Source organism: Dromaius novaehollandiae, chromosome 23 (assembly GCF_036370855.1).
Source record: "Dromaius novaehollandiae isolate bDroNov1 chromosome 23, bDroNov1.hap1, whole genome shotgun sequence".
Lineage (NCBI taxonomy): Eukaryota > Metazoa > Chordata > Aves > Casuariiformes > Dromaiidae > Dromaius > Dromaius novaehollandiae.
Genome location: NC_088120.1, coordinates 6,306,679 through 6,332,909, shown reverse-complemented (window position 1 = coordinate 6,332,909; position 26,231 = coordinate 6,306,679). Strand labels below are relative to the sequence as shown.

At 53.3% G+C, this 26,231-nt stretch overlaps 1 protein-coding gene across 1 annotated transcript in view; it reads left to right on the top strand.

The window, feature by feature from the left end:
- Nucleotides 1-4,473, top strand: part of PTPRU (protein tyrosine phosphatase receptor type U) — an 83,039-nt gene extending 78,566 nt beyond the window's left edge. Inside the window, exon 30 of the mRNA XM_064524942.1 lies at nucleotides 877-4,473. Coding sequence (XP_064381012.1) covers nucleotides 877-939 — 63 coding nt within the window. The 3' untranslated portion in view covers nucleotides 940-4,473. The remainder of the gene's footprint in view (nucleotides 1-876) is intronic.
- The last annotated feature ends 21,758 nt before the right edge of the window (nucleotides 4,474-26,231 follow it).

Genomic DNA, 26,231 nt, shown 5'->3' with positions numbered 1-26,231 from the left:
TGCAGAACATTTGGCTTTTTAGCAAACCGAAATGAAAAATGGGGACTTTGAGAAAGGAAAGCTCCTGAGACTTTTCCTCCCCTCTTCTCCGCCTGCAAAGTGAACACCCAAAAGCAGCAGTATCGCGCTGCCAGGAAGGGAAAACGAAAATGACATTTTCTTTCCGCAGCAGCAATATTTGTAATGAAAATGGTTCCTGGCAGCTCTGGGCAGGGTGTTTCCACAGGCAGCAATTCCCCGGTAATCCGGCCCCTGGACTGTGCATTCAGCGAGGTCAATGAACTCGCGTGGGCGCAAAACCAGTTTGCAACCTCGGTCGAACTCGAAAGTAAAACTGCCACCGATTTCAGGGCCAGGATTTTGCTTTGGAAACCCCCGGTCTTTCCCTGACCCCAAAATCCCCTCCCACATCCAGCTTTTGGGGCAGGAGCTTCCCTGGGGGGACAGGAAAGGACGAAAGCCCTTAGTGAGGGTCGAACATTTCCCGTGGCCCTTTGCAGGACAGTTTCCATCCCTTGCTTTGAAATGACTTTGTTCCCAGTGCCACGTCGAACCGTAGCAAGTGGAAAGCTGAGATTGGAGCAAAAACTTGGGATTCCAGGGGACGTGGGGCTTTTTCCCTCTGTGTAGTGGGGAATTTCCAAACTGAAATATTGAAATTGAGTTTTCCAAATATGAAAATTGCAAAACAAACAAAAAACCCGGAAAACCATGCCTTTTCCCTGCTGCCCGTTACCGATGAGCTGTGTGGTCCCGCAGAGCTCCACTCAGAAGCGTTTTCTTAGGACCATTGAAACTTTTTTTGCCTTGACAACGGGCAGCTTTGCGAAACGCTTTGCTTGGGCTCTCACCACCCTCTTTTCTCTTTCTGCCCAGGAACAGTATCACTTCTGCTACGACATAGCACTGGAATACCTGGAGTCGCTGGAGACCAGATAGCACCTTGCCAGGAGAGCGAAGGCAAGTGTTTGTTTAGGGTTTTGTGCCAAACATGCATTTTGCACGCGGACGTCGAGTTCGTGCTGAAAGCGAGGAGGGGGAAAAACAGCAAAGGACGGAACGAGAAACTAAAATCAAATGAGAAATGAAAGGCAGGACATGGGGACGTGCCGGCCATTCCCGACCTTCATCCTCTGCTCTCCATCTTCCTTTCCCTCCTCTCACCCTGAGCACACGTCGGACGCGGGTTGGATGCCAGGACTCATCCGTCACCGCAGCGGTGTCACTTTGCCAGCCGGGACTTGGGTCACGGCCGTGGATTCGGTGCACGGGAGAAGCCGGCCGAGGCACGCTTGGACATCTCTGAAGCTGAAGAGGAGGCCGAGGAAGAGACAGAAGGATCCCAAGCCCGTTTCCCAGCAAGGGTGTGATGGATATTGGGAGATGAGACGTTGTTTTTTAATAGTATGTGGAGTTGAAGCTGCTCTTCAGAGGAGCCCAGAAGGATGCTGGCAGGTTTTGCCTTTGTGGGGCTGAGCTCTGAACCGGAGTAAAGACCCTAAAAGGAGCTTTCTGAATTTTGCCTTGATCTAATCTTGAGTTTGATCTTCACCCTTTAATTTCTGCGAGTTGCCCCCTCTTTGGGTATCCAGCCCCGGAGAGAGGGAGGCCGTGGGATGCGAGCTTGGGATGCAATGCTGCTTTTCCTGATGCTCCGAATCCTCTCCCAAGCCTCCACGGGCCGGGGACCCCGGAGGCACCGACCTGCGGGTCCATTTGTATTGCTTCCCTTGGGCATCGCTGCACATGAGACACCTCGAGGGTGCAGAAAGCAAAGCCTCCAAAGCCCAGCGGCGCGGTGGGAGATTTGGGTCCTTCCCTTAGGTCTCCTGGGGGCCGTTGGGCTGCCGCTTTGCTTTCGCCGTGGGTTGCAAGGCCCCTTTTGGCAGAGCGTGGTGGGGACGGGCTGACGGGGTCAGGGCTGGTGGCCGTGGGTTGCAGGTGGGTCTCCAAAGGTAGGTCCCAAGCTGGAACGTCACCCCGCCAAAATCTATCAGGTGGGCCTGGCCTCCTAAGTTAAAATTGGAATTATTTCCTTGAAAGTCCCAGGAGAAAACCTGCTGTCAGAGGTGTCAGGATTATTCCCGTGATTAGCAGGGCGCTGGGATGAATCCAGCCTCTTTAGATGAACCCCATCCTTGGCTGGAGGAGGTCATCAGCCTTGATGGAAGGGCTGGAGCCCATATGGATATCGGTGGGGCAACCTGGGGCTAATCCTGGGAGCCGGCGCCGGGCTAAGCTGAGGGACACCATGGAGGTGACCGAAGTGGTGGCTGGCGAGGAAGGGTGGAGGGACGAGCTGTTCCAAAACACACTTTTTCCATCTGATACCGTAGTAATGATGGATTTTGGGGGGGAGAAAGCCTGGTTGCACTCGGGCTCTTGGAGTGAGCTGCGGTCGGCGTTTGCTCCCTCTGCCAACGGCCGCAGCCGGAGAGACGCAGTGTCCGCCTTGGAAATCGGGGCACCGGCAGGACGTCGCGGCTGTCTCGTGGACCCGGCAGCACCCGTTGCGGGTCTTTTCCCAGCGGTGGAGAGCAGCCACCCAACCTTGCTCTGGACATTGCGTGTGATGGCCCCATCGGTCAGCTCGCTCCTTGGGCTCACGCCGCTCCCGGCCGCCGGCGGGCAAATCCTTGGTCCCGGGATGCTCTCACCGGCTCTGCAAGGACTTGGGATGGGCACGGGCTCGGAGTGAAGCTCCCCGCGGAGCACCAGTGCCCGGCTCCGGCAGCTCGGCGACGCTTTGGGACGCTTCATCCATCTGCCCGGACCCCGATACCTCCTTTTGCAAAGCGGAGGTGATGCGAGGGCAGGTTTCCAGCCCCGAGTGCCGGGACATGGAGGAGCCCTTTCCCTGGGCAGGTGCGTTCGGATCCGTGCTGCGATTCGAATAGGCTGGATAACCCTTCGGAGGACGTCGTTTGGCTGGTCAAATCCTGCACAAGGCCAGAGCAAATTCCCAACCACCTGCCATCAGGGAGCAGCTCCCCGAGATAAATCTCTTCCCTCTCTGCATTTCGGGGGATTTACTCATATGCAGCCACTCGATACCGCGCTGGGAATAAGCTCCACTTTCCCGTTGTCCGCAGCCGGTTCCTCCCCACCGCGGCGGCAGGGACGGATCCTGGGCAGGCGTTGAGGACCCCGCTCCGGAGCCGGCGTCTCCGTGCACGGAGGAATCAGCCGGGGCCGGTGGGTTGGGCCAAGGGTTAGTGCCGGGGCGGCCGCGAGCAGCATCCGACCTTGTGCCTTGACTTAAGGAGCCTGGGAAAAACCGCAGCAATCTCCGCGGGCGGCGACGGGGCCGTTGATGGATTTCGGTAGCGTCGATTGATTTTTTTTGCCCAGACCTCTGGCTTTCCCGTGTCCTCGCTGAATAATTCACGCCGGCCTACCAATAACTTATTCCAAGGGCTATAAAACACGTTTCCGTCGGCTTCCTCTCCCGCCCCGGCGCGTGCTCCCGCCGCGGTCGTCTCCCGGCCCCGCCGGCGCCTGCAGAGCTCCCCGGTCCCCGCAGCCCTCGCGCTGCGAGAGCGGCTTTGAATAAATCATCACCCTTTGCCCAAATCCCCCCTTTTTGGAGGCCGGGCTGGGCGCGGAGGTGGGAGCGCTGCGGCCGGCACGCCGGGTCCCGCGGGAGCAGCCGCGTGGGAAGCTCCGGCAGAGGGTCCGGTGCCTCCCTGCTCCAGAATTTGGATTTTTTTTCTTTTTTTGGCTTGAAAATCAACTTGGGAGGGAGAGGAGGCATCCTGCAGGTAAAACGCTGCCAGAAAAAAAAAAAAAAATTAAAAAAAAAAGAAAATTTGAAACCCCATTTAATCCCCATGAGAAAACAGAAGACTGGAGGAGTTGTATATATGTTTTAAAAGTGAGATTTCTTTTCTTTTTTTCTTTTTTTTTTGATATCTCCTTGCTGGATGTCTCTGGGTTTTTCGAGCATCCCTTCAGAAGGGCAGGCTTTAAAATCAAAGTGATATCGAGACCAACCGATCTTCAGCTGCTCGTGTGACATGAAGCAAGGACATCCTGTACATAGAAAAAATATATATAGAAATATATATATAAAAATATAAATACCGTTCTTAAGATGGATAATGTTTATTGGTATTACAGATTGGAGTGGTGCTTTTCTTTTTTTTCCTTTTTAATAAAAGCAAAAACCAATGAAAAAAAAAAAGAATACCCTCAAACCCAAGGAAAAAAACGCCAAATGGGAATGATTTTTGTCTACATGGAAAAGAAAAGGCTGCCAGCATCAAAGGGACTGGTGCCGCTGGGCGTTTGCTGGGGCGAGGGGGGGGCCCACGCGGGACCGAGGGAGGGCTGGCGGAGGGGTGACGCGGCTGCTGCCGATTGTACCACGCACATCCCGCTGTTGTTAACTGTTTTTCTTTTTTTTAAATTACGATTATTTTTTTGCTTTCTTTTAAGAAAATCGGTTGCATAAATAAATGTTCCCCAATTCGTGATGGTCTCCGGATTTCTTTCGCTGGCTTTCGGCTGGGCCGCCCTGCAGAGCCCCCACCTCCCTTCTTCCCAGACCTTCCTCCTCCTCCTCCTCCCTGTTGCTCTGCCCAGTGGGAAGCTGTGATTTAAGGAGCCGCGATGCAGATGCCGGTCAGACCACGTTTTGGCCATATCTTGTTTTTTCCAAGTTTTTGGGTGCACGGGGGAGCACATTTGCAGGACAAAAGTCCACAAGTGCAAAACCTCCCTGGCAGCGGAGGGGGCGGCAGGGAAAAGAAATACAAAGGAAGGAGAAACTCAGTGCATTTCCCAGCTGGAAAATGAAAACGTAGGGTAAGGAAGGGCCGCGGGAAAGGAATGCTCCGGCATTGTCTTCAGTGATTTATTTATTATAGAGCAGCCTTCAGTTTAATGTGTTGTGATATTAAACACTTCCAGTAACACTCGAGTCTTAATTTAATGGAGACCAAGGGAAAGAAAAAAAAATCTAATTGACTTGTCAGGACTGTTTTTCATCTTTAATTAAGGTTCGTGAAGGATGTGGTAATTACGTTTTACCAATAAATAATAAAAAGGGGGATAATGCAAATTAAAGCCAAGAGTTGCACTTAGGAAGGGCTCCGAGCAGCCGTGTTGCCTCCGGGCTGAGGTCTCTGCCCTGGCGGGGGGTGTCCGGGTGCTGCTACCCGGGGCTGGGCTCAGCCCGGCTGCTCGTGGTCCTCGGTGGCCTTGATGGCAGGAGGTCCTGGAGCGAGTGGCAGCGTCCCGGGAGCAGCCGGGGAGGCGGGAGGCTGCAGGCAGGCTCGGGAAAGCTGAGCAGAGCTGGGCTCGTGCTGCCCTACCGGCCTCGGCGACCCGCCGGGGCCCCGGGCCAGTGCGGGAGGTGGCCGCAGGCCACAGGAGATGGACCTGCGCCCGGCGGAGCCCGACCGGGGAGTCCCCAGGCTGCAAGAGGGACACTGCGGGTGCCGGCAGCGGGGACGCAGCACAGTTTCCCCTGTTGCAAAGCCTCCGCTGAGTTTGCTCGTTTGCCCTTGGTGCTAATTAACGCCGGCTGCTGCATGTCCAGCCCCGCCGGCTGCCAAAGGCTCGCGAGTTCGTTAGTGGCATTAGCGGGCGCTGACGGGCTTTTGGGGTTGCCCGCCTGGAGCCTCTTGGGATTTCCTCGGGACCTGGGCAGCCGTCCGCCGTGTCCCCGGGCGGCTCCCATCGTCCCCGCGGTGTCCCTGCTCTTGCCGGGCTGTGTTTCAGCCGCAGCTCGCTGTCGCCAGCCGCTTGTGATGGAAAACCTTCTCCCCTTGGTTTTCCAAAAGCCCCGATTTGATCTGCGGTCCCAGAACGAGGAGATAAACAGCCGCTGCTTGCCGGCGACCTTCCTCCACCAAAAACGACGCATTTCCCCCTTTCCCTTATGCCCCTTTTAGGGAAAAAGGGAGCTTTTCCTCCTGCGGGGCGAGGGGTGGTGGCCTGTCCCTGGAGACATCCCTGCCATCCCTGCTGTTCATCCATCAGCCTGTCCCGGCCAGGGACATGTTGGAGGGATGAGGATGGAGAGCATCACCCTTCGCCTCCGTGGAGCTGCAAGCGCCGCCGGCACGGCCGCCCGCGTCTCCTCTGCCGCTCTCCGCCGGGCACGGATGGATTAGAGCCACTTAAAAGGAGCACTTTGCATTTCAATAACTAATCCAGCCGCGCCGTCAAATTCCCAACTTTTGGCCCCTGGGAATTATTTGCCAACTCAACTCCTTCCTCGTGCTGTTATCTGCTGCAAACAGGCCCCGGTAGGGCTGGTAATGATTTCCCCAAGCCAATGTCACGGTATTGTCGGAGGTGACCTGGATATTCTTGTTCCAGTCACGGGCTCGGTCCCTAATCCTGGCTGACAGAAAGCGCTGGAGGTGCCGGGGGAGCCTGGCCCCCCCGTCGGCCGGCGGGGCGGGAGGCGGGGAGCCCTGTCCCTGTGCGACGGCCGCCCTCCTGCCCAGCCGCAGGACGGACGTTTCCAGCCGACTTTCCGCTTCGTCCTCTGCGACCCTGCCGCGACCGTCCTGCCACGGGCAAACGTCCCCTGGATCCCCCGCGCCGTATGCGGATACGGCCCCGTCTCCCCGGGCGCCTGCGCTCGCGTGCGAGGACCCGGCCGAAGTGCCCGTGTGGCCGAGGATGCTGCGGCTGGAGGTGAGGTGGTGGTGGGCTCCGCGGGGTGAGAACGAGCCCTGTCCCCCCGCTGCTTCCCCCTCGCCGGGGCGGCAGGAACGGGGCGTCCGGGGAGGCCGTGCCAGTCCAAGGCCGCGGGGAAAAGGAGCTTAAGATCCTGCCTGGGAGACTTTGGTTTCTGAGGGCCTGTCTAAAGGCAGAGCCACCGGGGAGGCTGCGAGCCAAGCACGTTTGAAGGACAAGGGAGCGTTGTTAGGATGGGACCCGGGTCTCCTCCATCCATCTCAACGTGCTCTGCGAAGGCGAGCCGTCAAGGGACTCGAGCAAGGGCATCGAAGGAGCTGGGAGCACATCTACGCAGCCAGGCTCTGTCCGTGGCCAAGGTATCGGCCGAGCATCTCCGTTCCCCTCCCTGCTCCTGCTGCAGGTTACGGGACGCACGGATCCGGGCTCCGGAGGAGGAGGAGGAGGGTGACCAGTTTGCCTGGATGCTCTCCCCATCTGGTGTTTTTGTTAGTAGTGGGGCTCCCTTTAACCCTGCACGGCAGCAAGCTGGGATTTTCCACTGGAAAAGTGTTTCGTTGAAAACCCTGTGCTCACCTCCGGGGCCTCTTGCGCGCAGGTGAAAGCAGCCAGTGCTTAAAACGCAGACAAAAATCAGGAGCGTTCTGTGGTTGATTTTTCATAGCATGAACTGCTGATGATAATCCTGCAAATCTTCCTCCCCTTGAGGTTTCCAGAAACTTTTGAACTGCTCTAAATTAGAGCCATTCCCATAAAACCCAAAACCCTCAATGAGAAAATGTTAGTTACTACCAACACTGCTTGGTTCGCTTGCTGAGGGCGTCTTCCCACGGCCGGCCAGCGTGATGGAGGAGACCTTGCAGGTCCTCGGTGTTGGCTCCATAGCTGGATAATCCCAAAATGGGATTAGCTCGTTTCCCGTTGCCGGCACGGCTCCGTGTGGACTCACCCATCGCCTTTCCCGCATCCTGCGCTGGAAGGGGTAAGAGGAGTCGGGGTGTCTGTATGGACAGACAAGCGTTGTGTCGAGCTCTCCAGCAGTTGTGCCCATGGGGAGAGCGCAGACAGTGCGTTTCACCGGAGACTTCCCATCTCTCGACTGTGGAAAATGCAGCAGGGTAATTTATTTAAGTAGCCTTAATGGTACTGTAATCTATATGCTGATAGTGTCACCTCTAAATGTTTCATCAAAAGGCTCAACGGGAAGAATTTGTATTTCGAAATAAATATTTCCTCACGGTGTGCAAAATATCTAATCATGTATTTATCCTTAAGTACTTCCAAAAGTCAACATAATTATTCTAGTCCCATTAAGTTTAATTTGCAGTAAATTATGCATTTAGCTTTAAGTTGAGGTTGCTGGTTAGAGTCAAGATAAAGCTCTTGCTATTTATAAAGCCGTATTTCAGTGCAGATATAAAATACAAATGGTTGGACAAGGAAATCCTGCTCCAAAAGTTTGGGGAGAATTTCAAAGAGGGAGGCTAGCGAAAGCTGCCGAGCGGAGTAACTGCCTAATCGCAGATGTTGAAGCACACGCACATACTGCAGTCAAATCGTATCAGCTCCCAAACTGCTTACGAGGGGTTTGGGCTGCAATAAGACTTTTCCTCCAGCTAGAAAAATCTGGTGTTTTTCTAACAACGCGCTTTTGAAAAACAAATTAATCATGTAGCTTTCCTCTTAGCATCTGAGGGTTGTAGGACAGGGATGATGTTTCCACTGGAAGAAGCGGAGCAGCTTTTTCTGTGATTTATCTGTGGTCTCTGATGTCCCTGCAGATTCACGGCAGAGTGTAACTGAGCCCTTCCCTCCCCGAGCAGGCTGAAGCCCATTGAGTCAACAGGGAGCTCCTAGGACCATCGATGGACGTTCAACCTTCTCTCCCACCTTAACGGTGGTCGAAGTCGTGTCCACCCACTGCGTTGCCAGACCCTCGGCACTTTGAGGTCAGCGGCAAAGTGACATTTTTTCGTGAGGTCCTGGGAGGTGAGAAAGGGTGTGGGTGGACTTCCAGCCCCAGGAAGGCTGCGCTCGTGGTGCTGCTGTGTGGGTCATCTCCTTGCTTTGAGCCGCAGGGCGGTCCCGCGGGAGCGAGAGCGGAGGGCATTGGGGGTGGCTGCCGCGTTTTGCCCGCGGTTCTTCGCGGGCTTTGAGCACACGGCAAGGAGACCGTTGCTGCCCGTTGGAAAGGGCTCAGCTGGTTCGTAAAGCTGCCAGATTTGTGAAGAGGAGGCACTCAGCTGGGTCTGAGCTGCCGGCCCCTCTGAGGGCAGCCAAAAATGAATGCACCCAAAACGACCAGGTGCTTTGGGAAATGAGGGCCTGAAGCATCTCTGCAGGGATGCGCAAGGATGCTGGAGGCAAGGTCACCTAGCTCAGCAACGCAGTAAAACGAGCTCAGGGATTTAGGAAACCATGGTTTAATGAAAGGCTGGAGATTGCTGCTGAAAAATCAGTTCAGCCCCAAGGAATCGCGCCCATGGGAATCAGACGCGCAGGTGATTCGGGGGATCTGGGGCTTGGGTGGTTTTGCCTGCAGCGGTGCAATTTCAGCTCTGACGGAGCTGCGGAAGGCAGCGTGGGCTCCCCAGCGCCGGCGGGCCGTGTCCTGTGCTCGTCAGACCCCGCCGTCCCCTGCTTTACCCCCACCGCGGGGGAGCAGCGAGCTTTTCTGCACGAGCCCGGCGGCACAGCAACAACCTCGGGTAAATCGGCACGTGGGCATCAGTCGAGCTTTCCCGGTTTGTAACTGGACCGTGCTTGGAGAAGGGAAGGCAGAGCGGCAACTCGGGATGCTGAATGCGGTCTGAAGAAGGACCGCTCAACTGGGCATCTTTGGGATTTCTTTTTTTTTAATGAAATCAAAACTCTTTAGAAATGTCTGGCTGGAAACTAGGCCTCGTAGCCCAGGGCTTTCGCCAGAATTAGCTTTAAGAAGTGACCAGATCGCAGAGGCTGGAGCAGCTGCGACGTGCTGGCGCAGGCAAAGGCATGAAGCCTGGGAGCACCGGCTGTCACCGAGCTCAGCGACCTGCTGGGCTCTTGGGAAGGACAGGAAAGTCTTGTCACAGGTATATCCCTATCTGTACCTATCTGTACCATCGTCTATCCATCCGTCAGTCCCTCCTTCCCTCTCTGCCTCCATCTTTTTTTGTACGTTTGCATTTGTCTGTACGCCCGGTCAAAGCTGTGCAGAAGAAGGAATCAGAGCTGGCCCTGAACACCACCATCCAGTGCAAATGGGATTTGAGGTAAGTCTGGAAATGCAGCTTCATATGCAAACGAAGTTTGCTTAGGTGAGAATTAGCAAGCGAACGGAGAGGAGCGTTTGTGTCCTCGGAGCAGGCAGCGTCTCGCAATGAGCTGTCCTCCTCTCTGATTGCTTTTCCCCAGCCTTGCGAGAAGGTGTTTTCAAACTAATGTGGCACATTTGGACTTGACATGAGTCTGCCAATCTCAGCACTGATCCGCCGCCTTCCAGCCTAATTTGGCCTGCGGAGCCTGCTTCTGATTTCAGTCACACTGCCGTACATCAGGAATGAGGCTCCGGCACGTCACGGCGGTGCGAAACCAATGCAAGGGAAATCAATGTCAGCTCCGGCGAGATTTTCTTTGTAGGACGAGCACTCCAGCAAGTGCCTTTGCACCTGAATAGCACCAGCTATGAAAATTATTCTGTCGGATTCGCGCCTTACAGCATGACTCACGCAACGTGCCTGGGATACCCAGCTCTGATCTCCGTCCCTGGAGCCGGGCTGGCTCACCGGGCAGCAGCAGGTACCGCTGAGAGCAGCGGTGCTGCTGGGGATGCAAGCGGGCAGGCGACTGCCAGATCCCATGGGATCTATTCCTGGTTTGCTCCACTGCCCCGTGCGGGACAGACACCGGTGTCTTACAGCCCTGCTGCCAAACCGGCGCCTACAGCTGTGGCCAGAGATACACACGGAGCCCGTGTGCTCCAGGTGACCTTCCGACCGCACCACGCTGTTGCCCAGAATGAAAGTGCCAAGGTAGGTGCTCGCTATGGAACCGTTTCCCCCTCTTTTGCTTCCTCTTCCCAAGAGCTTTTGGAGGCCGTAAAGAGAAAGAAGAGGTGTTTGCAAGGTTAAGAGACTCAGTGTCTAAACTTACCATAAAGGTTTGCAGTAATTTACAGCTGGAGGCAGCCGGCACTCTTCATGGGGGGAAGGGAAATGCAATTTAAAAGAACAGAAATAAATAAGAAGCCGCAGCAGCTAACACTCTCTGATTTAATCCCCAGCCCACGAGGAAGATTTATTTTGTTATCTGACAGTTTCATCACTCCAGGAATCCCATAGGTCAACCCATATCTGCTGTTATTATCTCTGGGCTGTTTCCACCAAGATGCACAGGGAAGATTTGTTAAAGGAGTGAACCAAAGAGGGGTGCTGATAAGAGAGTAATAGATGGGACCTCCCGAGACCTTTGGCATGGAGATAACCTAAACGATACCTTCCCCCAGTGACCTATTCTGTCTTCTCCGTGCCGTGGATGGGCATGAAACCCCGTGGGGTACGAGGAAGGCACGAACACAAATGTCTGCCTGGAGAAAGGGAGGAAGAAGAGCTGGTGCTGAGGACAAGGGAACTGTGGAGGGTGCCGAGCGGTGGAGAGGTGCCAGACCTCTGCCATGGGAAGGTGGTGCAGGTGTTCGGCACCCATCCTTTATTTCTACCTGCGTCCCAGACTCCTCCAAGGGAAGTGTCCTGCTACACCATTTTCTTTTACTGTGCTGTTACGATAAGGAATTTGGAAACACTGAACACTTTCTGGGATAGGAAGGGCCAAATCCCTTAGAGAATGGGGACTCTGCCCTCTGCTATAGGGCAGCCCTATAGTACGGAGAGTGTCCGTGGCTCCTTAATATCTCTGCGTGGTGGAGAGAGCAGGTGAGCAGGAGGGCACACGTTGCACCCTCACATGAAAGGAGGCACCCAGGAAAGGGGAATTATGTCACAAGAGGAGGATGAGTACAAAATACTGTGTGGAGGGACACTATGAGACTGGCACTGGGCATCCAAAGCAACCAGAAATCCTCCTGCAAGTCTGTTAGACCAGGGCAGAGCTGGTCAGGCACTCAGTGCAGAGAGGGAAGCTGATGAGGAAGCTGAAGGACCGAACATGAAGGCCATTAATCTTCGTTAGCGAAGACTGGCAGTGCTCAGGTGTTTCACAGGTGATAGCAATGAAGGAGGCAGGACCCCTGTGATGAGGGAAGCTTTTAGGTTGGTCGAGCCTGCTGACCTTCATCTCAAGGTACTTAAAGAACTGACTGATAGCTTCTGGAGGACAGATGGGATATCTGCAGAGGGACAGTGTTGTGCCTATCATGAGACTGGGAGCAGGAGGACTGTGCTCCACAGTGCAGATGTGCCAAGGACTTCCCTTCCTGAGGACATTGCTGCTTGCTGATGCTCCTGTCTCATTTCAGCACCCAAATGGCAGGTCTGTGAATGGTGGTGCTGGATATTCAAGTTGCTTTTCTTGGAGGCTGCTGCTTTTGGGGTCATTGCTTGGAGGGTCCCCTGTGTTTGGAAAAGCCCTGGGTGTTACTGGTGGGATGCTGGTGTGGAGCACAGCACTCCTGGGCCATGTGGGTGCTGTCTAGACAGATTTGCTGCTTGTAATATGGTGCTAATATGCATTTTTATGATACATCCTCTTTCCTGAGTGCAGGCATGTGCCAGGGGACCACAAAGAGAGGCAGAAAGTGTTTTCAGAGTTGTGATCTAAGGGACTGTTGCCCTCAGTTCCTTAACTTGTTAGACTGGTGTCAGTCTACCAGAGGGATCTGAATTTCTGCCCCTGGAGTGGTGTTGTTATGCTCTTCAGTCACCGCCTGTCTCTTGCTCCTCTTTGGCTCCTCAACTCTTCCAAGGTCTTAGCAGGAACCTGACAAGGACTTGCATTTCTTTCTTTCAAAACCAGCAGGAAAAACTTGTGCAGCTGCTTGGCTGAGTGGACTGGTTAGAAGAGAGGTAAAATAGAGGCTTCATCATGTTTGTGTCTCTTGCACAGTGAGATTCAAACTCTTCCTCCTGCCCTTGGGGCCTGGAGCCAGCGGATGCCTGGGTAAAGGAAAGTGTTACTTCAGATGCTTCTTGATTTAGGTGCCAAGAAATGGTGGGGAGGGAAATGTGCCTTTAAACACCTGATGAGATGCAGATTAGAAGTCTTCCGAGGAGGCACCTGCAACAGGCTTGCCTCCCCTCCGCTCTCCCTTTTGTCCTGCTTGGCCGATGGTGCCTCGTTTGCAGACGCCGCGTCCCCTCCCAGGGACCCCGGCTGTGCCCCTCCGTGCACGGCTGGGCAGGAGCCATCAAAGAGCTCGTGAGCGGCACTTGTCTTCCCGTTTGGCTCTGCTCTGCAGGTTAACCATTTCTTGGTGCTTCCTCTTCTCTTCCGCTGCTGTCTAATAACTTCCCAGTGCAGCCTGTGCCTTTTGCTGTTGGAACTGCCTGGCAATGGCCCCAAAAAGCCACAGGAGCTCTCCTACGCAACTGGGCACGTAGCCACGGAGACATATGCGGAGGGAAACACAGCTCGTACCAACAAACAGGCAGAACACAGATGCGTAAACAGACACAAATAAACAGGCGTGCACACCCCCAGTTATGCCAGAGTAAATACACACAGGCAGATGCGGTAGCAAACCTGTACAGAGATGCACAGACACAGAAATGCCCAGGCATGCGCAGGCTTTCTCCTTCCAAACAGCTACAGCAAGGGCATGCACAAAGGCATGCACAAATGCCTTCAAGTACACGTGCACACACAGCCCTACAGATAGGAAATTTGGCAGAGGTCTCCCTTGTTCCAAGTTTCTCTGGCAACACATTTTGTTTTGGCCAAAGTCCAGAAGCTGAGATGCTTTTCAAGCCTCTCCTTGCCCCATTTCACAGGCTCTTCCCCTCTCTTGTGAGGTGCTGGTTAATGACAGCATATGAGTGGACAGGAGACTACTGAGCAGGGAGAGGGGGCCAGATGTGCATGTGGAAGCCTAATTAGCAATGTTGTGCTAATTGACAGGAGGAAGAGGAGGTTGGGGACTGAATTTCTCTGTGGGCAAATGTTAATCCTCTCTTGTTCCAAGGTTCCTCCAGCACTGACCAAACAACTATCAACAGCCCGGCTGCCCTCTGCAAGCTGTGCCAGGAGGTGGAGGGGTTTGGCTCAGCTACAGGAGCAATGATTTTGCACAGAGGAACCTGCTGAGATCTCTGCCCTGGGATGGTATCTGTGCATGGGAGCACAGCAGCTCTGGGCACTGCCGTGCTGCTGGGGAACTTGACTCTGTTAGAGCTGTGAGCAGTGAGGCAGGAAAGCTGAGACTCCAAAATGTGGCTTTGTTTTATAGGGGAAAAACAACTGAAATGCAGGAAACTCTGCTTTGAACATAAGAGGATGTTTCTTAACTGTGAGGGTTGTTGAACACCAGAACAGACTGCCCAGATTGGTTGTGGAGTCTCCAGCCCTGGAGATGTTCAAAAGATGACTAGACACAGTCCTGGGCAACCTACTCTAGCTGGCCCTGCCTGAGCAGGGGGGTCGGACTGGATGATCTCCAGAGGCCCCTTCCAACCCCAACTTCTCTGTGATTCTGTGAACATTGCAGGAGTGTTGAACCCAGGTGTTTTCCAGTGCCATTTTCCTGGCATTCCCCCCAGATTTTGTGAAGCTGGGAATGCATTTTCAATGCAGCAATGATGAGCAATTTCCAGCTGTGGTGCTGCTTCTTTGCATTGCCCCATATCCAGCCCCGCTGTGTACAGGCCTTCTGGTTAAGTCTCTCCTTTTTTCGGCGGGGATGAGCCACAGGCTGAGCTGAGCCTAGCGCAGAAGCCCTGTCCCAGCTGCTCGGTGCTGTTGTGGTTGAAGGCAGATTGCATGTGAGATGCCCTGTGCTGCCGTGCAAGCCCAGCGCAGGCAGGATCAGAGCACGGGCTGTGGCCTTGCAAGGAGGGGAGCAGCAATGGGGGGCAAGCGGGCTGGCAAGGAAATCCTTCACCCCGCAGAGCTGAGGGTCTGCAGCGCCGAGGACCTGCCGCTCGCCCTCATCGTGGGTTTTGTGGATGTTTGTTTTGATCCGGAGCCAGTGCTGCCAGATACACCCGTTACAGCTGTGCTTGGTGTTAGGTAGCCGCTTTATCAGCAAGCGTCTCTGTGCAGATGCCATGTGACACAGCGTGCAGCCAAGCTGCCGGATTGCAGCGACCAAAAGGGCACCAGCCTCCCAAACTGAACAGGGCCGACTCTCCCCTCCCTCTGTGCACCAGGCCCCTGCTCCACAAATTGCCAAGAGCCCCTGTGATCAGCAATCTTCTGGCACATGCCGAGGCTCATGAGCTTGCTCAGCCTGTCCCTTAGGCTGTGCCAGGACACCTGGACCTGGAGGCCAGGATGACCAGTGATGTGGTCCCTGAGAGCCCATCTGTCATGCAAGGAGACGAGCCCGGCTCCTTCAGGTCCTGCCTCGCAGCCCTTGGCTTGCAACACGGGTGTCAAGAGCATCTTGGCCTTGGCTAAGAGGACAAGTGGAAGCAGTAGTGAAAAACCATTCCTGCCCCTTCCTTAAACTCTCTTTAACTCTCGCTCCTTGGTCCAACAAATGCTGTGTCCCAAGGGATGGAGGGTGTTTAGGATACCTGGGTGAGTGCTGCTGGTGGGGCAGGGTTTGCCAGCCCCTGCCTGGCGTTCAGCCTGCAGGCACGTGCTTGACCATGCTGCCATGTGTTCATGGGCAGCGTGCTGCAAACCGACCCAGCCAAGCTGGCCTTAGCCCGGCTAGCTTGGGGCACCTAGCTGGAGTGGAGCAAGCCTCCGGGCAAGTGAATAGCCTGGGGCTGGCTTTTGCTGCAAGCTGTGCTGTTCCCAAACTGCTGTGCTTCACCAGTTACTCATCCCCCAGCTGCTTAATTTAACCCTAACTCAAGTGCTTGCCTGTGCCCTCTTGCAATGAGTTCTGCTATAGCTGCTCAGGGTAAGGCAGGTATGGATATACTGTCTGCTGTGTAGAGGCTGTGACAATTCAAGAGCAGCGAGCGATGTTAGGTGGTCAGGAACAGGGCAGAACTGAATTACAGTTCTTTATCAGCTAGTTTTACCATCTGCTAATCCCAAGTGATGGGGGTGGCCAGCTGTGGAGCCTGAACAAGGTCTAGGCACTGGGAGATGTTAGCAGAGATGCCCTGCTGGGAAGGAAAGTGCTTGTCTGATCTGGGCAATGAAACAAAAATTAAGGCAGTGCTCCACGAGAAGGAGGACTTGAGTGCTTGCACATAGGGCAGCAGGAGGGCTGGTTTTCTTTGTGGCTGGTGACTTTGGCTGACTTGCTCCATCTCTATTTTCCCTCTGATGTTTGCTCCTTGCCTCTGCTGATTCTTTGGTACAGGGTGTCTTGCTGCCTGTAAACAGCACTTAATGCTAGGAGTCCTGGGGCACTCGTGAGTGCAACGAAAGGAAAAGAAAAGGCCAAATTGTTTCAAATCAGTGTTCACGCAAAGTGCTCCTGCTAGCCCGTTTTGTGGCACGGTGCTCCCTGGGGCCCCTCTGCTTGGCTGCTTTCTGCACAGCAAGAGCCACACAGCGTGTCCCGGCTTGATGCTCTCGGGCTGGATGTGGCCTTGTGCCAAGGGGAGCAGGGAGGTGGCCTCTTTCCAGGGAATGGCAGCCCACCGGCATGTCCTGTCTCCATGCCATTAGCCGGCCTCCTCCTCCCTGCTGTGCAGTTTGGGTCCCCTGCAGTTCAGGTGCACTGAGATCCTCTTGCCTTATGGTGGGTACGTAACCTGGTGCCCCACCAGCCCTCTCAGGTGTTTCTCAAGATCAGAGGGAGGGGAAAGAGACAAGAGCTGTTTTGGGGCTGCTTCTTAGCTGGTGTAGAGCAGAGCAATTTTCAAAGCAGTCAAATTTCTGCTTGGAATTGCTGAAACAATGGGAGTTCCCTGGGATTTGCTGGAACAAGTCCTCCTGGACCTGATGGCCAGGTCAGTGATTCAGCAAGGCATCAGAGGACTACAATGCCATGGTAGGAGCATTGCACTGGGCAGAATCGGACAGATAAAGCAGGACAAGGCCTCTCCCATCTCGGGCTTTCTGTTGGCATCCAGCACTTGGGTTCTCCAGCGCTTGCTCCTCTCTCTGAGCAGGAGGAGACAGCCTGTGCCTGGCTCTGTGGTGAGGGAAGGGTAAAGCTCAGACCTGGCTGTGCACGCTACTCCACTCAGAGGCCTCTTTGCAATGTCAGCCATGAGCTGGGTGGTGGGTTTGGGCAGGAAAAGCCATTTGCAGTGTGGGGCTTTGAAATCTGGCACGCTCCCCAGCGCCACATCCAAACACCTGCGGTACCTCTTGGCGAGCGGACGTCTCGGGCGATGTAACGCGTGGCGAAGCAGCAGGCCAGCCCACCGCGACGCAGAAGAGGCACCTGGGCACTCGCCCAGAACTCGGGCTCACTGCCGAGTTTTTAATTAGAGTCCAAGGAAATTAACTTCTTTATTTTAAAAAATGTGCTCAGGGTGTTGGCTGTTCCCATTCCAAAGCTGTCTGCTGACGCCGAGGAACAGCTTGGTGGGGCTGGACTCATGAGTCCTGCCTTAATTCCTGCCTGCTATTGCTGTCTCTGATGATGGCTGAAGAGCAAGTCAAGAGGAGAGGATGAGGGCAAGGTAAGCATGAGATGTCCTCCTTAGCGAGGGACTTGCTGAGTCACCTGGGGCCCAGTTACGTCTGCCCATCCCAGCGCAGACCTGTCTGCTTCTGCATCCGTCCTCAGAGAGGCTTTCTCTCTCTGCAGAGACCACTGCTTTCTATCACCTGTCTCAAACACATCATGGTGATGCATCTAACATGTCCATCACCTGCCCTAATTTCTCTCCCTGTTATTCTTGCCAGACTCTACTTAAGGTCAATGAGTTTTCTATTCTTTTGACACAGGTTGGGACCTTTGTCAGACAATCGTGTAAACTGATTCTCTGCTTTATTGGCAATGTCTTGTCTTTGATGCACTCCCCATGGTCATTGCCATCGCAAGAACTGTCCTGTCACGCAGGCCTTTAGGTGACAGCAGGGTCCACCCACCCCACCACTGCCCAGCTCATTCCTGCTGGGTCCTGGCCATCTAAACCTTTCTACGAAGGCCATCTCCGGGCAGCGGTGTTAATACATGGGAGTCATCTTGTCTGACTTCAGATGTCTGCTCTGCTGGTGTCTGCAGCTGAGCTAGTTGCCTGCTGCTGTATCTGTCTCAGTCTGAGATGCATTGCACCTTAAATGCCTGTTTCTCCGCATGCGTTATGCCATCTTAGCTGGCTGGCTCAGATTTAAGCATGGGTTGACACCTGTACAGCTGCAGATGAGCCCGCTCCTGCTGCCTGGGACTCTCAAAGCTCTTCTAAAACTGTCCTGTGCCCTTTACAGAAGCTGCTGCCTCTAGAAGTCCAGACTCCCAGGTTTCCTCAGCCCTTCCACACCAGTCCTTCCATCTGCACCAGTACCACTGGCCCCGCAGACAGCAGCAGCAGGTGAGCAGGGCAGAAACCAGGCTGGAGCGGTAGCTGCGTGTGACGTGTGGCTCTTTGGGCCCTGGCACGGGAGCGTGGTGGTGCAGAGCAGAGGCCAGAAGGGCTTAATGAGGGTTTGAAAGCAACATCTTGTCAACTTTGGAGTGAAGAAGCAACAGTTTGATCTGAGCATGTTTGCTTGGCAGGGGCTGCCCGGGCCCCTGCTGCTCCTTTTACTTGTGCTAATTAGACAGATTTCCATCCTGCCGATCGCAGGGCACGTCTTCTGGAGGCAGCGCATGAGTAAATCATGCCCGGGTTAGCTTGAGTCAGTGCTGGGGATGGAGAGGATCAGCACATCCCTCCTGCCAGTCCCCGCTGTTGGCTGGGGCTCGATAAATATTTCCTTTCCCCCGCTGTCTCTCCCCTTCACCCCTCCTCCCAGACCAGATCTTGCAATAACCAAAACATCTGCAAAAACAACTCTTCTCCCTCTCCCCAGCCAAAGAAATTTGTTTTCTTTCTTGGCACAAGATGTCTGTTTGGGGCAGCGAAGGAAATCTGGGCTGACCTGCATGTGCCACTCATACGCCAAAGTTATTGCAGCTGCGTTCCCCGCCGTCTCCTTGTGCAAGCTGTGCACCGGAGATCAAATCGCTCGAATCGCCAGGGTAATCTATCTCCTTTGTTTAATGTTTGCTGGGAGACAGGTCCCTGTTAATCTATTGCAATGTCATTAAAAGGGAAAATGTTTGCTCCGTAGGGCCTCAAATTGCCTTTTTAAACTACAGTAAAAATGTAATTACCGGCTCACTTAGGAATTTAACCCCTTCTTTCATGGTTACATGCCTGGATTTGTTTCCACAGAAGGGGCAGCAGAACTGTAGAGTTGGGCCTGATGCAGAAGGTGGATGGGGATACCCTGTGCTTGGCTGCCAGGCAGGTCATTTCACATCCCTGTGACTCAGAATAAGCTACTGCTGTGATGGAGCAGTTGTGTCTCACAAAATTGCTTGGGAAATGTGGGTGAAAATGTTGGAATTTAAGGGAACAATCATCTCCTCCAATGCTTAGAGATGTCGTGGCTTCCTGAACTTGGATTCAACCCCATCCTGAGATGCTCAGGCTGGAAATAGCCTCACGGTGTGTCCCTGCCGTGTGGAGAGGACCATCCTGCCAGCTGACAGGGGTTGCAGCGGCAGCCGTGGTGCTAGGACCCTCGAGCACGGCCTCCGCCTTAGTGGCACGACTGCCGCTCTGCCCCATCTGCTCTCCCAGGGCCGATGTCTCACTGTCGGGCCAGCTCAGAAAGTCCCACCGTGCTCTCACTGAACAGGCAGATGGGATTTGGAGACAGTCTCCATCCAAGCAGCTCTTATACCTCGTGGGTGCCGGCAGCCCCAGCCATATGGGGCCTCCCCGTAGCAATATGGATGCGCAGAGATGGGCCGGAGGACGTGTTAGTTTTTGTGCTGCCTGGGCAGCTCCAGGGCACCGGCACTGCTGCCCTTGTGCCTCCATTTGTCACGACGATGCAGCGTGTGCAACAGCCGGGCCGACTCTCCGGGATATTTGCTCCCACGGATGCTCTGGAAATGGAGGCAGCATAAGGACGTCGCCTCGATGTTCTCTGTTTCCGCCTCAACTAATGCACCTAAAGGCAGATTGCTCTGCCACGGTCCTGCCTAGTTAGGCTGCGAACTCCGAGCGAGGGCCCCATCCTCCTGCATGCCCAGGAGCGGAGGGAACGGGATCTCCACCGGGTTCTGCTGAGGAAACGGCGCTTCGGTGCTGGGCGGGCTCAGCTTGCAATGACCATGCTGCTGCCAGGGGAGAAGAAACACCCTCAGCTGGTAAAAGCTAATTATTTTTATCAGAGAGGAAACCCCCCCCCCCCAACCCTTTATTCATTCTGCAGGGGTGTGTGTGCACGCACCTGTGTGCCTTAAATTGTAGCAGTAGCACCGTCGAGTGGAACTTAATTATCTTAACGGGAAGCCGGGATGGCTTGGTGTGCCTCACAAAGAAGCATTTCACGCCGTGCGCTGAATGTAGCCGAGGTGAACGGCTTTCCATTAAAACCAGCATGGCCACAGCCGCCAGCGTGGGGAGCGGCGTGTCTGACAAGGGCAATAGGCGCCTGGCTTCAATAACAGCTCTGCAGCTGCCAGAAAGCCTCCTGCTACTGCTGCTTTTAAAAGAGGAGTTTAATGGCCCGTGACAATCGTGTTTCTCCCCTTTAAGGTAGTGGGAAGAGGCTCTCGTTTAAAGGCAGGCTCGTGCGCTCCATTAAAAGCCCTCGATGGACAGGAGCTCCTTGAAGGTCCTGGTGACCAGGCACGGGGAGGAGCGGGCTTGGCCAGTGCTCGCTCATGGCTGAAACGTCAGCTATTCTGAGGGGTCTGCTGGATGCCAAGGGTGTGCACGGTGAAGCACATAAGCCTCGGCTTAATTTTCAGTTTGTCATTAATTTTCCTGAAGGATCCTCCCAAGGGGGAGAGAGAATTGGGCCCCCGGACCCAGACCCTCAGCAGTGTGTAGGTACCTCCCTCCCCACTCTAGTGCCTGTGATTTTGGGGTAGTTGGGCACCTTGGAGGAGCTCGGTGTGAGCAGGTGGCCGCAGATGGCAAGCAGACCTCCAACTCCAGCTGAGGAGTTGGCAAATCCCCAGTCTGAGCGAGGATGACCTGGATTTGCCAACTCTGGGCATCTCTGTTCTGGCTGAAGGAAACTTTTGTCCCTCAAGCTATGACCCCACTACTCTGCTGTCAGAAGCAGGTGAGAAACAGATTTCACAACCATCAGCTCCTGCAAAGAGCTCTTGCCATAAAGTGGTTGTTTTGCATCTTAACTGAATAGCTTGAATATCTGTCATTTTAGTAAAAGCAGTTGGATTGCAAGTGATATTTTTTTTCCTGCGTTGCACACAACCAAAAAGGGGTAAGAATAGAGCCGACTGCCTAGGGAATCAGGATACCTCCAAAATGTAGAGCTTGAGGCCAGGTTTCGCATTCTGGACCGAGGATTTTGGTTTCCTGTTTCAATCAGTCTAGAAAAAGCCTCTAGCCCAACCCAGCCGACCCAACAAGCCGATCACTGCCAAGTGCGATTAGCAGGGGCTAGCAGATCCCGTGTGCCAGCTGGCTAATGGGATGTGCTCATTCCCCCCACTGCCTCCTGTCTTCATGGTGGCAGTTTTATTGCCTGGGCGAAGAGACCACAATTTCCCAAGGCCACTGAGCTCTCAGTATCTTTGCATTATTTTTACATTCCAATTTGCATGAAAAATTTAAAAGCCTATTATGCAAATGAGTTTTTTTTTTTAGTTTTACTCTGCTGGTTTTGTCTTTGAGTCTCTCTTGCTGCTTTTTTTGGTTTGCCTTTTCTTTTCAGTGCAATTAAGAATTGTCCATGTGGCAACGACTTGGGCCCATCTGAACACAAGCTGAGATGTTTGCAGTCCTGTCCTGCCCTAGGTTCAGTTAACAGGCCATGGGATCCAGTTTTGCCTGTAAATTTGACCACTTCCTAATGCACTGTTGAAGAAAGGGACAGCACAGCCAGAAGGAGAAAACCTCAAAGGACCAGTAAATGTTGCTGAGAAGGGAGATGGGTTCTTGGCCCTAAAGACATTGCTTTCCCCTACTTTGGTCCAGGTCACTCCTCCATAGGATGCCTCCAGGTTTTGAAGCTGCTTAGCAGTGAACTTGGTCTAGCTCTGACTCTGCGTGCAAGAGTCTGGTTCTACTCCTAGTTTAGTGCTAGAAGTAAGCGTTCCTGAATGACATCTGTACAGGCGGCTTAATCCACCCTAAAGACCCCAAAATGCCTTGGGACATATCTCCTCTGGTTTGATTTAAACTGGAGTTATTGAGCTAGAGATGTGGCCTTCCTGGAACAGACCGACATCCAAGACTGGAGTCCTGGCACCACTGTCAGCTGTGAGGACACAACCAGGCCCAAAGTTGCTAGTAAGAGCCATGACTACTACTTTATGCTGTGTTAACGTGAAAGTCATTCCCAGAAGCCAAATGTGTATAAGCAAAACACTTCAGCAGTCACGTGGACTGGCTCCATCCACAAAGAGCTGTGAAGTACGGATGTAAGTGTAGTGTATTGGTCTTGAAGACAACAAGTATGGGTCCCTCCCATGTAGGCGTAACCTCTGTTCATGGATCTAGTTTCAGCATCTTGGTTTGCTCTCATTCTTGCCAACTGATAGTAGTTCTAGCTCCACCTATTGTTACACAGCCAGATGTAGTTGAAATTTTTATAAAACTAAGCAGATATTTATGAAACTTCTCACATTTCTAACTATGAACACTGCACAAACATGTAGATGTTGGACTTTCTAGATCTCCTGGAGAGGATGAGCTCTACTGGAGAGTGAATGCTGAGCTTTCAGGAAAGCTTTTGCTCTTTGGGTTGAACTTTTATTTAAATCATCTTTTGATTCTACCGGTTGTTTGTTCTCCTCCTAGATCCTGCTAACTAAGGGCTCACCTTTCACTTCTGGTTAGGAACGCTGCATGCAACAGTCTCCTGCAGCTGACCTGAGATAACGCTGCTGCTCTGGATCTGCAACAGCAGCCTTGCACCCCACCAGCCGATGCGGGTGGCTGTAAGTAGAGTCACGGGGATGTCACCTGAGTGGCCCAGCTGGGTAGTTTTGGGTCAGCCCTGCTGGGGAGCAAGGGCTTGCATGCGGACACCCGCTTCCTCTGGCTAATGCCACTGCATTTCATGCTGTTTGTTGGCTCAGCCGTTGCTGTCAGAAGTTGAGTGGTTGCATCCTGCTGCATTTGGGGGATAGTGCTGTTAGTCAAGCGTTGAGTCCTCCCCAGTTTATGACCGAAACAGAGATTGGGGAGGAGACATTTGGACTGTCCTATATCCTGCACCAGGCTGGGGACAGCCGTGGGAGTAGAGCGGGGTCTGTCACTCCTGAGCACCATCCTGCACAGACGCCTTGGGGACCCTCAGTCTGCCCTTGGCCTGATCTTTCCTGCTCTCTCTGGCAGTTTTCTATACAACTGTCTCTTGGTTTTTCTCATTTCCTTTCATACCTAGACATAATGGGATGAAATTAAACTGCTTCAAGTTTCAGCTGTCAGGAGGCAAAAAAAAAAAAAAAAAAAAAAAAATTAATGGTAGAGTCTGTTAGACCATGGAATAATCTTCCAGGAGAAACAGTGGGAACCTTATTACTTCAGTCATTTATATCAGGGTTGGTCAGAAACACTAAGAAAAAGAAATACTGGGGAAAAAAGCTGTAAATATGAGAGCATCTGAGGGTAAAGGAGCCCTTCCACTGGGGGATGAGTGACCTTAACTCACTTCTTGTATCTCCTGAGGGGTGAGGGCTCATGCTCTGCAAGGCAAGGAGGGCAAGGCTGGCAAGGGGAAGGGTAAGCTGCCGTTCTTGGCTCTGCTGCCATGGGAAACGCACTTTGAACAAGGCTCTCTTCTGTAGCAAGCAGGTGGGAATTTTTTTAGATGCTTGGGTACTGCAGTGTGCAAAGGAAAACCAAACTGCTTAGGTCTGTCAGCTTTCCTGCAAGTTAATCCTTGGTAGGATTCAGCTGTTATTTTTATTGAAAATCAACAGTTGGAAGTTGAGGCTTGTTTTTAGTTGCTGACATTTATTGCTGATATAATGTATGGTCACTCTCAGGCTCTCTTTCTCCCTTTTCAGCCTTGAAAACAGCTTTTGCTTTGCTGTACTTCAGCTCCCAAAGGAGCCCGTCCTTTGGTGGACAGCAGCATTAGATTTAGCAGGGACGAGAGGAGCTTCAGCCTGACGTGAGGAGCATCTAAAAATCTTCATCAAAATTATGCATTTTCCTTGGGTTGTTTTTTCCTGGGTGACTGTAGCCATGATGTGAATAGCAAGATCAGCAGAAGGCATAGCTGCTCTGAGGGGGAAGACCGAGGGCTGTGTCAGCCTGAGGCATCAGGCTGGTCTGATCCCAAGAGCCAAGCTATATCTGCTCCAATGATCCAAGCATTGCTGCCTTTGGTCTCCTTTCTTGGCAGCTTGCCTTCCATTTTAAGGTATGTGGTGGTAGCTGGATGAATATCTTTTGCCCAGCTCGCGCTGCTGGCTCGCTGCAGTGATTGGGCTTTGCATTTGCAAGAAGGAAACTCTTGCAGTGTCCTTCAGTGGCACGCAGGCACGCTCCCATGTTGTGGTGCCTCAAGGCAGAAATCCTGGAGCTGGCTCCACAGGAGGTGCCAGAAGCAAAGCGGGCAGGCTGGTGAGATGCTCTGCAGAGCCTAGTTAGCTACATCTCCTCAGGACACTGCTCTCTGCAGCGCAGGCCTGTTCAGAAAGACCTAGACTGATAGCTGTGCACATGTGGACACAGTGAAAGAGCAGCCACCATGCACTTCTTTGCCAGGTGTTATTCTTCTACTGTATTTTTCACTTCTTCACGGAAGTTTTGTGGCTCTGAGCCCACTGCTTGCAAGAGTGAAATGGCTTCCCTCAAGCAGACACTGCTTTGGACAGGCTGGGTCCCAGCCATGCTGGGTCCATTTCTGGGCTGGGTGCTTGAGCCTGTGTAATATTTTAAGGGGACACTCCTCATAATTGGGGTAAATAACCAATTTTATTACTGAACAGCACATGGCCATAGGGTCATATTAGACAAACACCTCCCTTATTCTGGGCAGCTTTGCTGATGGCAGCTGAGAGTCCTGATTTACCCCACTGCCTGTGAGATGGAGGTGGGCAACCACATCTTAGTTCCCGGCAAGGTGCAGCATACTGTACTCAAGGATTTTCATATAGAAAGGGCCAGAAGCAGGCCACCTGCAGATTCATGTCTTTTCTCGGAGAAACATTTTGTATTTAAAGGAGGTAGCTGTGTATCTTGCTTGTCTCTGCTCTGAGACAGGCAGCAGCAACAAAGTGGGTGCTGTGCAGAGAGGAGGTTTGCTTTTCACGGAGGCTGGTTAAATAGTTTGCACAGGCAGGAGGGATGCTCCGGGGGACAGAGGTGTTTGTGACCTTTTTGGAAAGGAGAAGTCCACTCCTCGGAGCTGTGGACATACAGTGAGGAATGGGAAGAGCATACACACACTTTTTTTTTTTTTTTTTTTTTTAACTAAGGCTCCTGGGCTCTGGTACCCAGAGGCTCTCTGCATCTCCCTGACACAGTCTGTGCTGGCCAGTGTCACTAATCAGCCCTCCCCTGAATCGTGGCTTGGAGGACAAGGTGTGGAGGGACTAGTGATGGGTGCTTAGATGGGACAGCTATGGGGGGCAGAAAAGGGCTGGTGTCTCCACACACTAAAAAGCATCCTCAGGGCTGCCCTGAACTGAGCAAGGCTGCAGAGCAGGCCGGCAGATTTTGCTGCGGTTTAAGCCCCCTTTCGCACTAATAATCCTATTACTTCCCCAGATTTAGTATTTTGCATTTGGCTGTTTATCAGGATTTAATGGCTATTGACTCCTTAGTATTTAAACACCAGCACATGCTGCCATTTCAGCAGTTTGCTCTCCAGAGCAGGGATGTCCTGGGACTTGCTGTTGCTTCGATTCCAGGACCATAAAACACCAGGGCGACACCTGAGCAGCCGGACGCAGGGAACGGCTGCTGGACGTTCGGGTTTATCGGAGCTGCTGGTCTCACTCGTCTCTCCTGCACCTCCGTTTCCTTCTGTGCAGACTTCCGTGATGTCGCTCCCTGTTTACACCCACGTGCTTGAGCTCAGGCTCAGACCTACCTGCCTGACCGTGCTGACGTGCATCCAGCACCGATCCTGAGTGAAGAGCTGCTTCAACCCGCAGGCACGTGCGCTGGTGGGAGACCCCCCTGCCAGCCTGCACCAGGCCAGTGCGGAGGGAGGAGGCCGGGTAACACCGGTATTCAGCAAAAGCGGTGCGAAGTCCACTTACAGGAAGGGCGATTGGTGTTAATAGAACCTGAAATCAATAGAAGCACCAACAGATCCATTTTAACAAGCCGCCCAGAGAAGCTGAATGCAAGATCCAGGGATTAACACAGCAGGTAAGTGCATTCTTCAGAGAGGTGACAGCTGAACTT